General features: G+C 35.3%; 1 protein-coding gene across 1 annotated transcript in view; it reads left to right on the forward strand.

Moving 5' to 3' along the window:
- MOXD1 (monooxygenase DBH like 1) overlaps positions 1-11,895 on the forward strand; it is a 111,466-nt gene extending 99,571 nt beyond the window's left edge. The window contains exons 12-13 of the mRNA XM_069077376.1: positions 6,767-6,935; positions 10,205-11,895. Coding sequence (XP_068933477.1) covers positions 6,767-6,935; positions 10,205-10,408 — 373 coding nt within the window. The 3' untranslated portion in view covers positions 10,409-11,895. The remainder of the gene's footprint in view (positions 1-6,766; positions 6,936-10,204) is intronic.
- Positions 11,896-12,250: the final 355 nt, after the last annotated feature.

The following is a 12,250-nucleotide window of genomic DNA, read 5'->3' on the forward strand; positions in this document are numbered from 1 at the left end:
TTAATAGGTACTAGGGAAGAGTGTCTGACATTCTGACAAGTTCAGTAAATGATTATGAGATCATTTCCTGGCAACAGGTGATTCCAACCCCCCAACCCCACCCCACACCCACCAGCCCCAGAATGGGCCTACTTAGTCTCCCTACCCAATGTTTTACTCATAATTGCTGAAATGTCTATAACAATTTAAGGTTTTAAAATGTTTTAGCAATATATTTTCTTTCTATATCACATGTTTTGCAATATATTCTTCTTCCTCTTCCCCAAAAGCTATCCCTTATAACAACTAAAGAAAAAAAACATTCAGCAAAATAACCAACACATTGAAAAAGTGCCATTATGTGCTTGTTCCTTCCACAGCTATTGTCCTTCCACTCCTATAAGGAAGGGGTCGGAGGGCTGCTCCTCATCTCTAGGACCAAGTTTGATCACCTTAAATTCTGTCTTTAGTCTTGGTTGTTTTGTGGTTGTTCTTTACGTTTACATTATTATAACAATTGTATATATTGCTTTATTGGTTCTGCTTACTTCACTTTGCATCTGTTGTGACAAGTTTCCAGTTCAGCTCAATATTCATCACATTCATCACTTTTTACAGCACAGTAATATTCCATACCATTTTAGCATCTCATCTGGTTATGGGCATCTACTTTGTTTCCTCTTCTTTACTACTATTGCAAAAGATGCTAAATTTGTTCACACCCTTCCATGTCACATCATTTCAAATGTGACCTGCTTTTATATTTCTGAACTGATTGATTTTCCCTAAGTCCTTTACATGTAAAAGGTGATTGAAAATGGAACTTTTTTTTTTCAGGAATAGCAAAACCTGAACTGATCTGATCAATTTTTTTAAAAGGATAACATTGTATTGGATATTGCTACAAACAGAACTAAATAAAATTAATAGAAACTCAGCAATGAGAATCCTGCTCCAGGTCTGTTGGTAGCAATACCAGTGCCCTCTTGTGGTTTTTAAAGAGTTTGCAGTTGGATTTTGTGACTTTCCTGGCCATGTAAGGCTAGATTCCCTTTTCCAAGCTATATGCTACCTTAGCATGTTGAAAGGAAGATATAACTTTAAAAATTATTCTTTTAAAAAATATATAATCACCCCAAATTTTCTATTAACTTTTAAAACAGAGAATTGCATAATAGGAATAGTTCCCTTTAAAATCAATATTTATTTTAAAATTATGGAATTAGCAATGGATTACATATCTATATTCCATCACAGTTTTTTTAATTCAGTCATGATCTGGGTTTTATGTCACCCTGTATTTTGATTTGGTTTTCCTTGGAGATGAATATTATTCGTATGCTACCTTATCCTAAAGATAACGATGTCATTCTAGTAACTCAATAAATGGAAATGGCATTAAAGAGCAAGAATTACCATTTGCTTTTCTGGTTCACCTTGAGGACCACTAGGTCTTTCCATCTGATTTGAAGCCAAAAATTCCTATATATGCTTTCTATCTCTATTAATATGAGTGCCTTAAAAACAGTGACTATCTTGCCTTTCTCCCAATATTCCCAGGACTTAGCACAGTATTTTACACATACTAAAGATTTAGTAAATGCTTTTCTCCCCTTCATTCATTTATCCCGTATGCATGAAGAAATAAGGGGGGCCTTTCATTAAGTAAAAATGAGCCTGAAGATAAAAATTATGAAATCATAAATTACTTAACACTTTTCTCTTTCTGTCTCCCCAAGAAATAATGCTATTTTTAATGGGTCCAATTACATAGTTGAAGAGTGACATACTGGACAGAAGGCTGGATTTGGACCCAGTATTGTTTGAAAATGATTCCATTGACAAAGACAAGCTTATAACCCTCTCCAAATCACTTAAACTCTCAATGCCTCCGGCTATTCTAAGATTATAAATTGCTTATGAGTTGCCAATCTATATTACTGGATAGAATTTCTATGCTGGGAGTTCCCCCACACCAATGAAATCACCAAAAATAAACAAATGGATAATCTAAAGTGTCATAGAAAAGATACTAAAAAATGCAATGCAAGGTGATGATTCAAAGAAGCCATCAAAATTGCCTCAGATGACTGTGTATACATATTTAATAAGTGAGTAAAGGAAGATCTTATTTATAAGTAAATTTCCTTACCTGAAGACAAATAGACATTATGAAAATACATCATTAGAGTGTCTTGCATTTACAGATTCAATTCATGTATTAGATTGTAAATCACTATCATCCTGAAAAATCTAGTGTTTCACATCAAAACCCTGTATGTTTCTTAATTAAAAAGAGGGCTTTCCTTATAGGGGTTGAAACATAAATTTGATTTGGGTAAATAAACCAAAAAACTAATTAGACTCAACAATGACATATACGTTAGGCAACTCAGTCTATCACTAGCATAATTACATGTACATTGTTGACTTCCATGATCCTCTAGAATACAGTGATATGTCCTTGGAATCCAGTAACATGCTCAAACATACTAGAACTTTTCAAACTTGACTGTGTTTGAGATTTCCATTGTGATTGTATATGTGGGACATGACCTTTGCTTTGAATGGTCAAGAAGGGTGGGTTGTTTTTTTTCCTGTCCAAGAGGCATTTTTGAGAGCAATAACATTGAACATTTGATGATCTCATCATTTTCCATGGAATCAGTTATAATCTCCCTGTTATTGATTCTCAAATTGAATTATTCAGCCTAAATTTCTCTCCTGGTCTCTAGTCTTGCTTTTAAAACTGCCCTATAGGTACCTTAAACCCAACCTGTCCAAAACTGAACTTACTATCTTTTCCCTAAAACTCTCCTCTCTTCCTAATTTCACTTCATATCTGACTATTGCAATAGCTTTCTGGTTGGTCTGCTTGACAAAATTCTCTCCCCCTTCTAGTCCATCTTCTATTGTGCTAAGTAATTTTCCTAAAGTACAGGTTCAACCATCTCTCATCCTACCCTTCTCAATGAACTCCAGTTAGCTTCCTACCATTTCAGGATAAAATAAAAAATTCTTTGGTATTCAGAGCCTTTCAGGACCTGCCCATCTCCAATTTTCCAGTCTTCTTACTCCTTACATCCCTAACCCATGTATACTACAATTTAATGACACTGAACAAGACACTCCTTCATTTGACTCTGGGCATTTTCACTAGTTATCCCCTATACCTGGAACACTCTCCCTCCTGATATCCTGCCTCTTGTCTTCCCTCAGGTTCTAGCTAAAATCCCACTATTGACAGTAAGCCTTTCCCAGGCTTCCTTATTTCTAATAATTATTTCTTCCCTCTGTTGATTATCTCAAATTTATCCTATATATAGCTTTTTTTATGTAATTGATTACATGTTATCTTCTCCAGTAGACGATGAGCTCCTTTAGAACAGATAGTATCTTTTACTTGTCTTTGTATTTGAAGATCTTTCCACAGTGTATGGGAATAGAAGGTACTTAATAAATGTTTTTGACTGACTTATTGTTAATGTCTGAGGTCATATTTGAACTCAGGTCTTCTTGATTCCAAGCCCAACATTCTATCTACTGCACCACCTAGCTACCCACTGACATTTATCAGAGGTTTATATACCAGACTTTGACTAGGCTTTGGGGATGCAATGTCAGAAACAAAACAGCTCCTGTCCTCAAGGAGTTTAACATTCTACTGGAGGATACAGCGTGTATTTTGGTTTGTTTGGTAGTCTCAGAGTCAGGTCTGATTTTTCATGACCTCATTTGGGGTTTTCTTGGGCAAAGATATTGGAGTGGTTTGCCATTTCATTCTCCAGCTTATTTTACAGATGAGTGGATAGAGGGCCAGCCTTGGGATAAGGAAGACTCATCTTCATGAGTTCAAATCTAATGTCAGACACTTTCTAGTTGTGTGACCCTGGGCAAGTCGCTTAACCCTGTTTGCCTCAGTTCTCTTATCTGTAAAATGAACTGGAGAAGGAAATGTCAAATCATTCTAGTATCTTTGCCAAGAAAACCCCAAAGAGAGTCACAAAGAGAGTATCATAAGGTGTAAAGTGGGAAATTTTGATTATATTAAAGTGGGAAATTTTTGTACAAACAAAGCCAATGCAGACAAGATGAGAAGGAAAGTAGAAAGCTGGGGAGGGGGAATTTACAAGTTTTTGATAATATTTTGCTGATAAAGCTCTCATTTCTTAATAGAGAAGTGAGTTAAATTTATAAGAATATAAGTCATTCCCCAATTGATAAATGTTCAAACGATATGATAGGCAGTTTTCAGATGAAGAAATCAAAGCTATCTGTACTCATGGAAAAAATGCTTCAAATCACTATTGAGCTTTCTATTGATTAGAGAAGTGTAAATTACTCTGAGGTACCTCCTCACACCTATCAGACTGGCTAATATGACAGAAAAGGAAAATGATAAATGTTTGTGGGCACAGGGGAAAATTGGGACACTAATACACTGTTGATGGAGTTGTAAACTTTTGGAACTATATCCAAAGGGTTACAAAATTGTGCCTTCCCTTTAATTTGAAATACCACTACTAAGTATTATCCCACAGAGATTTTTAAAGAAAGGGGGAAAAAAGACCTATTTGTACAAAAATATTTATAGCAGCTCTTTTTATGTGGCTAATAATTGGAAAGTTAAGGAATGTTCATCAATTGGGGAATGGCTGAACAAGTTGTGGTATATGATTTTGATTGAATACTATAGTACTATAAGAAATGATGAGCAGGCTGATTTCAGAAAAACATGGAAAAACTGACATGAACTGATGCAAAGGGAAATGAGCAGAACCAGGAGAACATTGTATACAGTAAAAGCAATATTACATGATGATCTGCTGTGAATGACTTAGCTATTCTTAGCAATGCAGTGATCAAATACAATTCCAAAGAACTCATTATGAAAATTATTATCTACTTACAGAGGGAGAAAAAACTGATGAAGTCATTGCAGGTGAAGCATACTATCTTTCACTTTTTTTCTCTGTTTTTATTTGTGTTTTATTCCATAACATGACTAACATGGAAATATGCTTTGCATGATTGTACATGCATAACATATCCAATTGCCTACCATTTGAATTTGACAACTTGGAGAGAAGTTTGGAATTCAATTTTTTTCATGTTAAAAAATAGTTTTACATGTAACTGGGGGAAAATTTTTTTAAATGACTACCACTGTATAAAACTAGTGGATTAAAACTGTGACTCATGCCCCTAAGATATATGGAGAGACATGCGTATCTATAGGTACTCACTTCCACATCTATTTTTCCTCCCTTCTTGAAGAGGATGATGATATCAGGGAGGTAATGCCATGACATGCAAGTGAATTGAATTTAAGTGAGGGAGGGCTGTGCCAAGTCACCAATCTCACTTTCTCCTCTGGAGCCATCTATAGCCACTGGGTCCAGTGGCCAGATATGGATCAGAACAACTGGAAATGGCCCAGGATGAAGTGGGGGTCCTTGGCCTTTTCAACCTAAGGTCTTTAACAGGTTTCAATTTGACTGACAGTGCCTTTCAGTGATTAAGGCTTTAAAAAATGAGGCAAAGAATCATCTCTTAAAAAAATTGATCCGGGAGGGGAAGACCCTCGGGATTTCTGGCCAAAACAGAAACAATTGCTATTTACATTCATTCTGAGCCAATCAGGGCTCAAATAGTGACCAAATAGGGCTTGATCTGGGACCATAGTGATTTGGAGTTAAGACTGGTCTTTAAGAGGAAAAAAAAAGAAAAACAACAACAAAGCAAAATGGAAAAAAAAAAGTTTCAGAGATTAAAATTTACATTCCCTTTGGGCAGAGCACTGGCTGGTAAGGGTATGATATCCTATGTGGGAAGGGTGGGGGGGGGAGATGGAGATAAATGACAAAGATAGGTGAATAGACAGATAATTTATTTAGTGTTTAATATATGCCAGGTACTAAGTACACAAATATAAGCTAACAAGATACGGTAGTTCCTATTGTGAAGGAGTTTGCATTAAGCAAGACAACACATAAAGGTAACCTGGGAAAAGATGGTCCTCAAGTGTCAAGAAGGCTGGTAAAGAGGAGAAGTCAGGATAGTGGTTTGAAGCATGAGTGAGTTGAAGGTTGATGGAGATTATTCCTGAAACAGTAATACCAATGAAGCAGATACTAATCAGGAGAGTAAAACCTCAGAGAGAAATTTTATCTAGGGTAGACAGCTGGTAAAAAGGGGAGAAAAAAGTCCAGAGAGTGATTCAAAGCATGACTATGATTGAATCTCTAATATAGAACAGTAGTACTAATACTTTAATAACAACTTCACCCCTTATTGGCCTTCTGGTCATGAACATCTCCAAGCTTAGCTGGAAGGGTCCTTGCACAGTAGACATGAAGTCCATCATTAGGCCCATGCTCAAAGCTTTTTCTGTTTAGTAGAACCCCAGAGAACTTCTACTCTTCCAACATGTTTTTTTTTGTGAATCAAGGCTCATGTAGATGCTATTTGTCATAAGGCATCAGAGTAGAATTTAGGGAAGATGATTTGCTATTAAAGGAAGGAAATAAGGGAGGCAAAAGATACTCCTTTAGAGATAATTTCTGAACAATCTGAGGCAAATTTTTTTCCATTTTTTTTTGTCTGTCCATATTTGTTTTCTGTTTAGATTCCTTTTTGTTCGTAGATCATCTGATTCCAGGTCCAAGAACCTGATCAGGGAATTTTTTTTTTTCAAACAGTTGAGAAATTAACATGAGCCTAGCTAAGGGCAGTATTTATTGTTTTTGTTTTGAACGTGGCTAATTTGTGTGTCTTTTAAATCCAGGACTTGGCCTTTCATTATCAAGAGTCCTAAGCAATATAAAAACTTATCTTTCATGGATGCAATGAACAAGTTTAAATGGTCCAAAAAAGATGGCATCTCCTTCAATAAACTTGTTCTTGGGCTGCCTGTGAATGTGAGATGTTCCAAGACAGACAATGCAGAGTGGTCGGTAAGCCTTTCCCTATTTTATTAAGTGAAGCATAATCAAGATATCTACAAATGAAATGTCTAAGGAGAAGTAAAGATACTATTTTATTGGGGAGAAGGGGTGCTCAGTGATAAAGGAAGAAACATTTCCAAATGCTGACCTCTCCTTTGAGCTCCATTCCAAAGTCTCTAATTCCCTCCTGGGTAGTAGATATCCCAGTATCAATTTAAAAGTAGCATGTTAATTCATTAGATTATAAACTCCCTGAGGACAGAGATTGTCTTTTACCTAATTTTATATCTTCCATCTCTTAACCAATGTACCTGGCACAAAGTAAGCATTTAATAAATGTTTATTGATTGTTTAATTGTTGTTAAGAAACATAGATTATTATTCCCTACCAAAAAGAATCTTTCCTGATTTCTCTATTTCTTTCAGTGTTATTTTCATTTTACTAGCTACATAGGTGCAAAGTCTAAATCAGAAATGAATCTTCCTTCTCCCCCCCCCCAGTGCATCAAGATGATCACCAAATCTTCATTGATTCAATAATAACTCACATTTATATAGCACTTTAAAATTTGCAATGCACTTTTATGACAACTGCCTTATCACTTAAGTAATGGATCATGCTTATTGTAAAGGTGAGAAAACTGACAAGTTAAAATAATCAGACAATAAGTATGGGAGCCCAGAGTTGTACCTAGGTCATCTGACTCTAAATCTAGTGCTCTTTCACTACACCATGCTGAATGAATGCAAGTTCAGAAACAAATGGCAAGGTTATTTATAAATTCCCTTTTCATTTATACTTCTTCTGGAAACCATTTGTATCTTTTGTCCACTTGTTTAATGGGAATGACAGATATTCATATCAATTCCCTATATATCTTTGATGTCAGACCTTGTTTTGTGTGAAGGTTTTTCCCAGTCAATAATTTCTCTTCTCTACTCAGCTTATGAATTCTCCAAACAATGGATAAAAATGGCACTTCACTTTTACCATTATCGTAGTTGTTTTTTTAAATGATGTAACCATTTAGATTAAAGGTATATCAATTTGTAACTTGTTTTGATATATGGTGTAGGATATTGGTATAAACCTAATATCTGCCAAATTGCTTTCTAGTTTCCTATCCATTCTAAAAGAGAAGATACCCTTTCTTCAGTGGATTATGTACCTTAGTTTATCAGTCTCTGGGTTATTATGTTTAATTGCTTCTAGATCTCGTTGATGTAATCTCTTCTGTTTATTTACCTTTTTATTTTTTAAAGTACAAGATAAAAATTGTTTTGGTAATTATTGATTTATTATAAAGTCTGAAATCTGGTAATGCTAGCTCCCTTCATTTCTGCTTTGTTTTAGTATTTCCTTTCAAATTTTTGAACTTTTAATCCTCTAAATAAAATTGTAATTATTTTATATAGTACCTTTTGGCAGGTTGATTGATATAGCATTAAATCTATACATTAATTTAGATAGTATCATCTTTTTTCATTGGCACAGTCCAACTATAAAGAATGCATATGTCTCCCATATTCTCCAAGAAGTATCTTCCTTGTTTTTGCAAGGAACGTTTTGCAAATATATTTATGAGAGGGGCAGTTATGTGGCACAGTGGATAGACTCATTTTCCTGAGTCCAAATCTGGTCTCAATTACTAGATGTATGACCCTGGGCAAGTCACAATCCTGCATGCCTCAGCTTCCTCATCTGTAAAATTATCTGGCAAAGGAAATGGCAAACCATTCTCATGTCCTTGCCAAGAAAACACCAAATGGAGTCACACAGAATCAGACATGACAACACAGACAATTTATGCAGACCCTGAATGTTAAATGATAGGATAATTCCTAGCTGTTTTATAGATTATAAAATTATTTTGAATAGTTCACTTTTTATTTTCTCCTTTACCTAGATTATTATAATAATTTCCTGATTGTTCTCCTGTCATCTAGGTCTCTCCCTTCATCATTCCATACTGTACACAATCATGAGATTACTCTTTCTAAAATATTGTTCTACACAACTTTCAATAACTCCCCATTATCTAAAGACAACACTCTTTAATATGGTAATTAAGTTTTACATAATCTGACTCACACCTGTTTCTACTGCCTTATTGCCTACTATATCCTTAACCAAACCCTACACTAATGCCAAACTTTTTCATTTATTATCCACTGAAGATGCCACATGCAACATCACCTTTACTTATGCTTATAATGTTCACTTGCCTAGAATGCCCTCCCTGTTCCTCTTCACTTACCTCAATCCTATTTCTTTTTCACCATCCTCCCCCACTCCCTTCAAATTCAACCTTCTTTATGAATGATAGAATTTTATGGATTTATGGATGTTAAAATTGGAAAGACCTTCAGGAGTCAATTAGTTCTCCCCCTACCTAAAGCATGAATTACATCACATTATCTCCAACAAATAGTTACTCGGCCTCTGCTTGATCACTCAGTCATGATTAACTTGCTTTCTCCCAAGTAGCCCATTGCATTTGGGGACTGCTTTAATCATTAAGTTCTTTTTATATCAAACTGAAAACTATGAGCTCAGCAACTATGGTGCTTGTTGTCTATATCAAGTCTAAGTCCTTATGACATCAGCTATTGTTATATGTAAATATTTTCTTTCACTTATTTCCTAAGCTACTTGAGTGTAAAATGAGCTGGAGAAGGAAATGGCCAACCCTTCCAGTACCTCCACCATGAAAATCCCAAATGAATATATGGCGAGTCAGACAATACTGAAACCACTCTACAACAACAACTTGAGGGCAGAGACAGAGGACCGCTAGCGCCTTAGGCATAGTTGATGCTCAATACATGTTTTCTGATTGGTTAAAAACTTAATTCTCTACATTATACGGGACAACCTTTTATCTTCCAACTTTGTACTTGATGGAGAAAGTGGAAACAAGGAGTGAAGAAATTCTAAGACTAGACTTGACACCTAGGTTTATCCAAAGCTATAGTTAACCCTCTTCTTGGTATTCCTCTTGGATTTTTATCTTCTTTGTCATCTAGAAGTATGGTTGTTCTCTTCTAGCTAGTTGTTAGCATGTAACAGTGGAAAGAACTTTGATTTTTAAGTCATAGGATCTAGGTTCAAACTCTTCCTCTCCTACTCCCTTAGGGTAAGTCATTAAACTGCCCAGGCCTTTATTTCTTCATCAGTAAAATGAAGGGATTTGATTAGAATTTTATGAGTTTGAAAAAATATGACCATTAATCATATTTCATGAAATACATGCTCATTTTTATTTGTTTAATTTCAGATTCAAGGAATGACAGCATTACCTCCAGAAGTTGAAAGACCATATAAACCAGAGCCATTTGTGTGTGGATCTTCCTCCTCCTCCTCTTCCTCTTCCTCCACCTCTTCTTCTTCTTCCTCATCTTTAAACCCAAATTTTGTTCTCCAAATGACTGTTTTATTTCTTATCTTCAGTAACACAGTGAGCATCAGGCATTTTGCATAATAGTTTGATTGTATTTGGCAATGTGTTCTATGCCAGGCAAGTATAGAATGTTTGCACTCTTGTTTACCATGGTCAAAATGAGCAATTGAGACACAGGCACGGGTCACAGACAATTTGGAAGTTATCTCCCTCTCTCCCTTTGCCAGGTTGCTTTTCTTAGGATACACACTTCTTTTATTTTCTCCTAGCTCATGTAGAGAACACTAATCAGCCAATTTCTCCCACTTTTCCAGAGATGTCAAATTCTATGTGATTATGTTCAGTGAAATGAACACTCCATGAAATAAAATCTTTCTTGGGGGATAAAGAAAACATGGGGCAATTGTGCATTTTGGCTTTCCTTCTTTAAAAAATCCACTATTTTGCTTAATTTCTGCTTTTTAATGCACTTTGGATTTTTCCTTCTGTCTCTGGAAAAAAAAAAGCTTTTATCTAAAAAAAGTGAGGAAAGCTCCATTCTACTTTTCTTCCTTTTTCTTGTTCTTTGAGTTTACTTTATTATCATTATTATTATTATACTGTCTTTCTCTTTCAACTGTTTGTCCTTTTATCTAAGCATGCCTGTGTCTCTTTTTTATGTTCAATTCTTCACTATTTTTTTCATTATTCTCAACTATTACAAAGCTACTACCACATCAAGTCCCCTTCCTTTAAGGGCCTGGCTGTACACTTTACTTTTCTTTCATTTCCACCTTTGAGATTTCACAGTCTCCAACAACACAGCTCTGCTTTTGCCTTCTTCATTCACCTGTTGCTGAGTTTTGCCTTGAGTGCTCTGATCATCTATGCAGATTCTGGAGCCTTAAGGATACGAATTAAGTGACTGGTTGTAGAGCCATAGAGGAAAAGGGTTACACAGCTTGCTGATGACCAGTTATTGAGAAGCCCTTTATGCTGGTTCCTTATCAGAGGCAAAGTGGTTTGACCTGCACAGGTGAGAGGCAAGTGAGAGTGGGAAACCTGTATAACATGCTGCCAAAACAGTGCTAGTATGTCACGCTTACTGAATACTGGCTGAATTTGAGCCCTAGTTGCTCTTGTAGATTTATTTTTATATGCATAATTAATAAACTAATTTTCCTTAATAAAACAAGTTATCAATTAAAAAAAAAGATCTCTCAGTCCCTCTGTTTCTAGCATACCCACCATGGCATTCATGTTACATGATTAAGGTTGCTTTCTGTACAGTTCAGATACATTTCCACATTTTCAAAATAGTTTTATGTTAGGATGGTATTAATAAACTAAATGGAATTCAGTCTACCTGTGGTGTCTTGTTCTCTCCTTGAGATGTGCAAGTGATTCAAGCACTCCTGTTACTAGCCTAGTCAATTGTATATATTACTTTTGTTGATCCATTTTAAAACCAGTTTTCTTTTAGAAAACAATGTCATATAAAGTCTTTCATATAGATAATGTTTTGAAATGTTTCCTTCATACACCTGCAATAAATCATTTAATTAAAATTCTGTAATGTTTATAAAATATATTGCTACTTGTATTTGACTTTTTTCTTTTGTGGTCTGTATAATCTGCATGATTCTACAACTTTCCATTAGAATTTTATGAGAAATATGCTATTGCCTATGCAATTTCACACAATGCTCAATTTGGCTCTCCAAACCTATGGGAACTCTTCTTAGCTTAACCTCACTCAGTCCCCACTTCTGACAGGGATATACTAGGGCCAGCTCCTACATGGATCACCAATTATTAAATTTTTAATGTGAGTATTTACACCTCAGAAGTCAACAAATGCTACAAATCAGGGTTTGACTTATTTTCTTGATTTTCTAGACATAAGAGAGTATTGGAGAAAATGTTAATGATGAAAATTAAATA

This window comes from Petaurus breviceps, unplaced genomic scaffold, assembly GCF_028583685.1.
Source record: "Petaurus breviceps papuanus isolate PSGF00001 unplaced genomic scaffold, PetGlider_PUasm1.0 90977, whole genome shotgun sequence".
Classification (NCBI taxonomy): domain Eukaryota; kingdom Metazoa; phylum Chordata; class Mammalia; order Diprotodontia; family Petauridae; genus Petaurus; species Petaurus breviceps.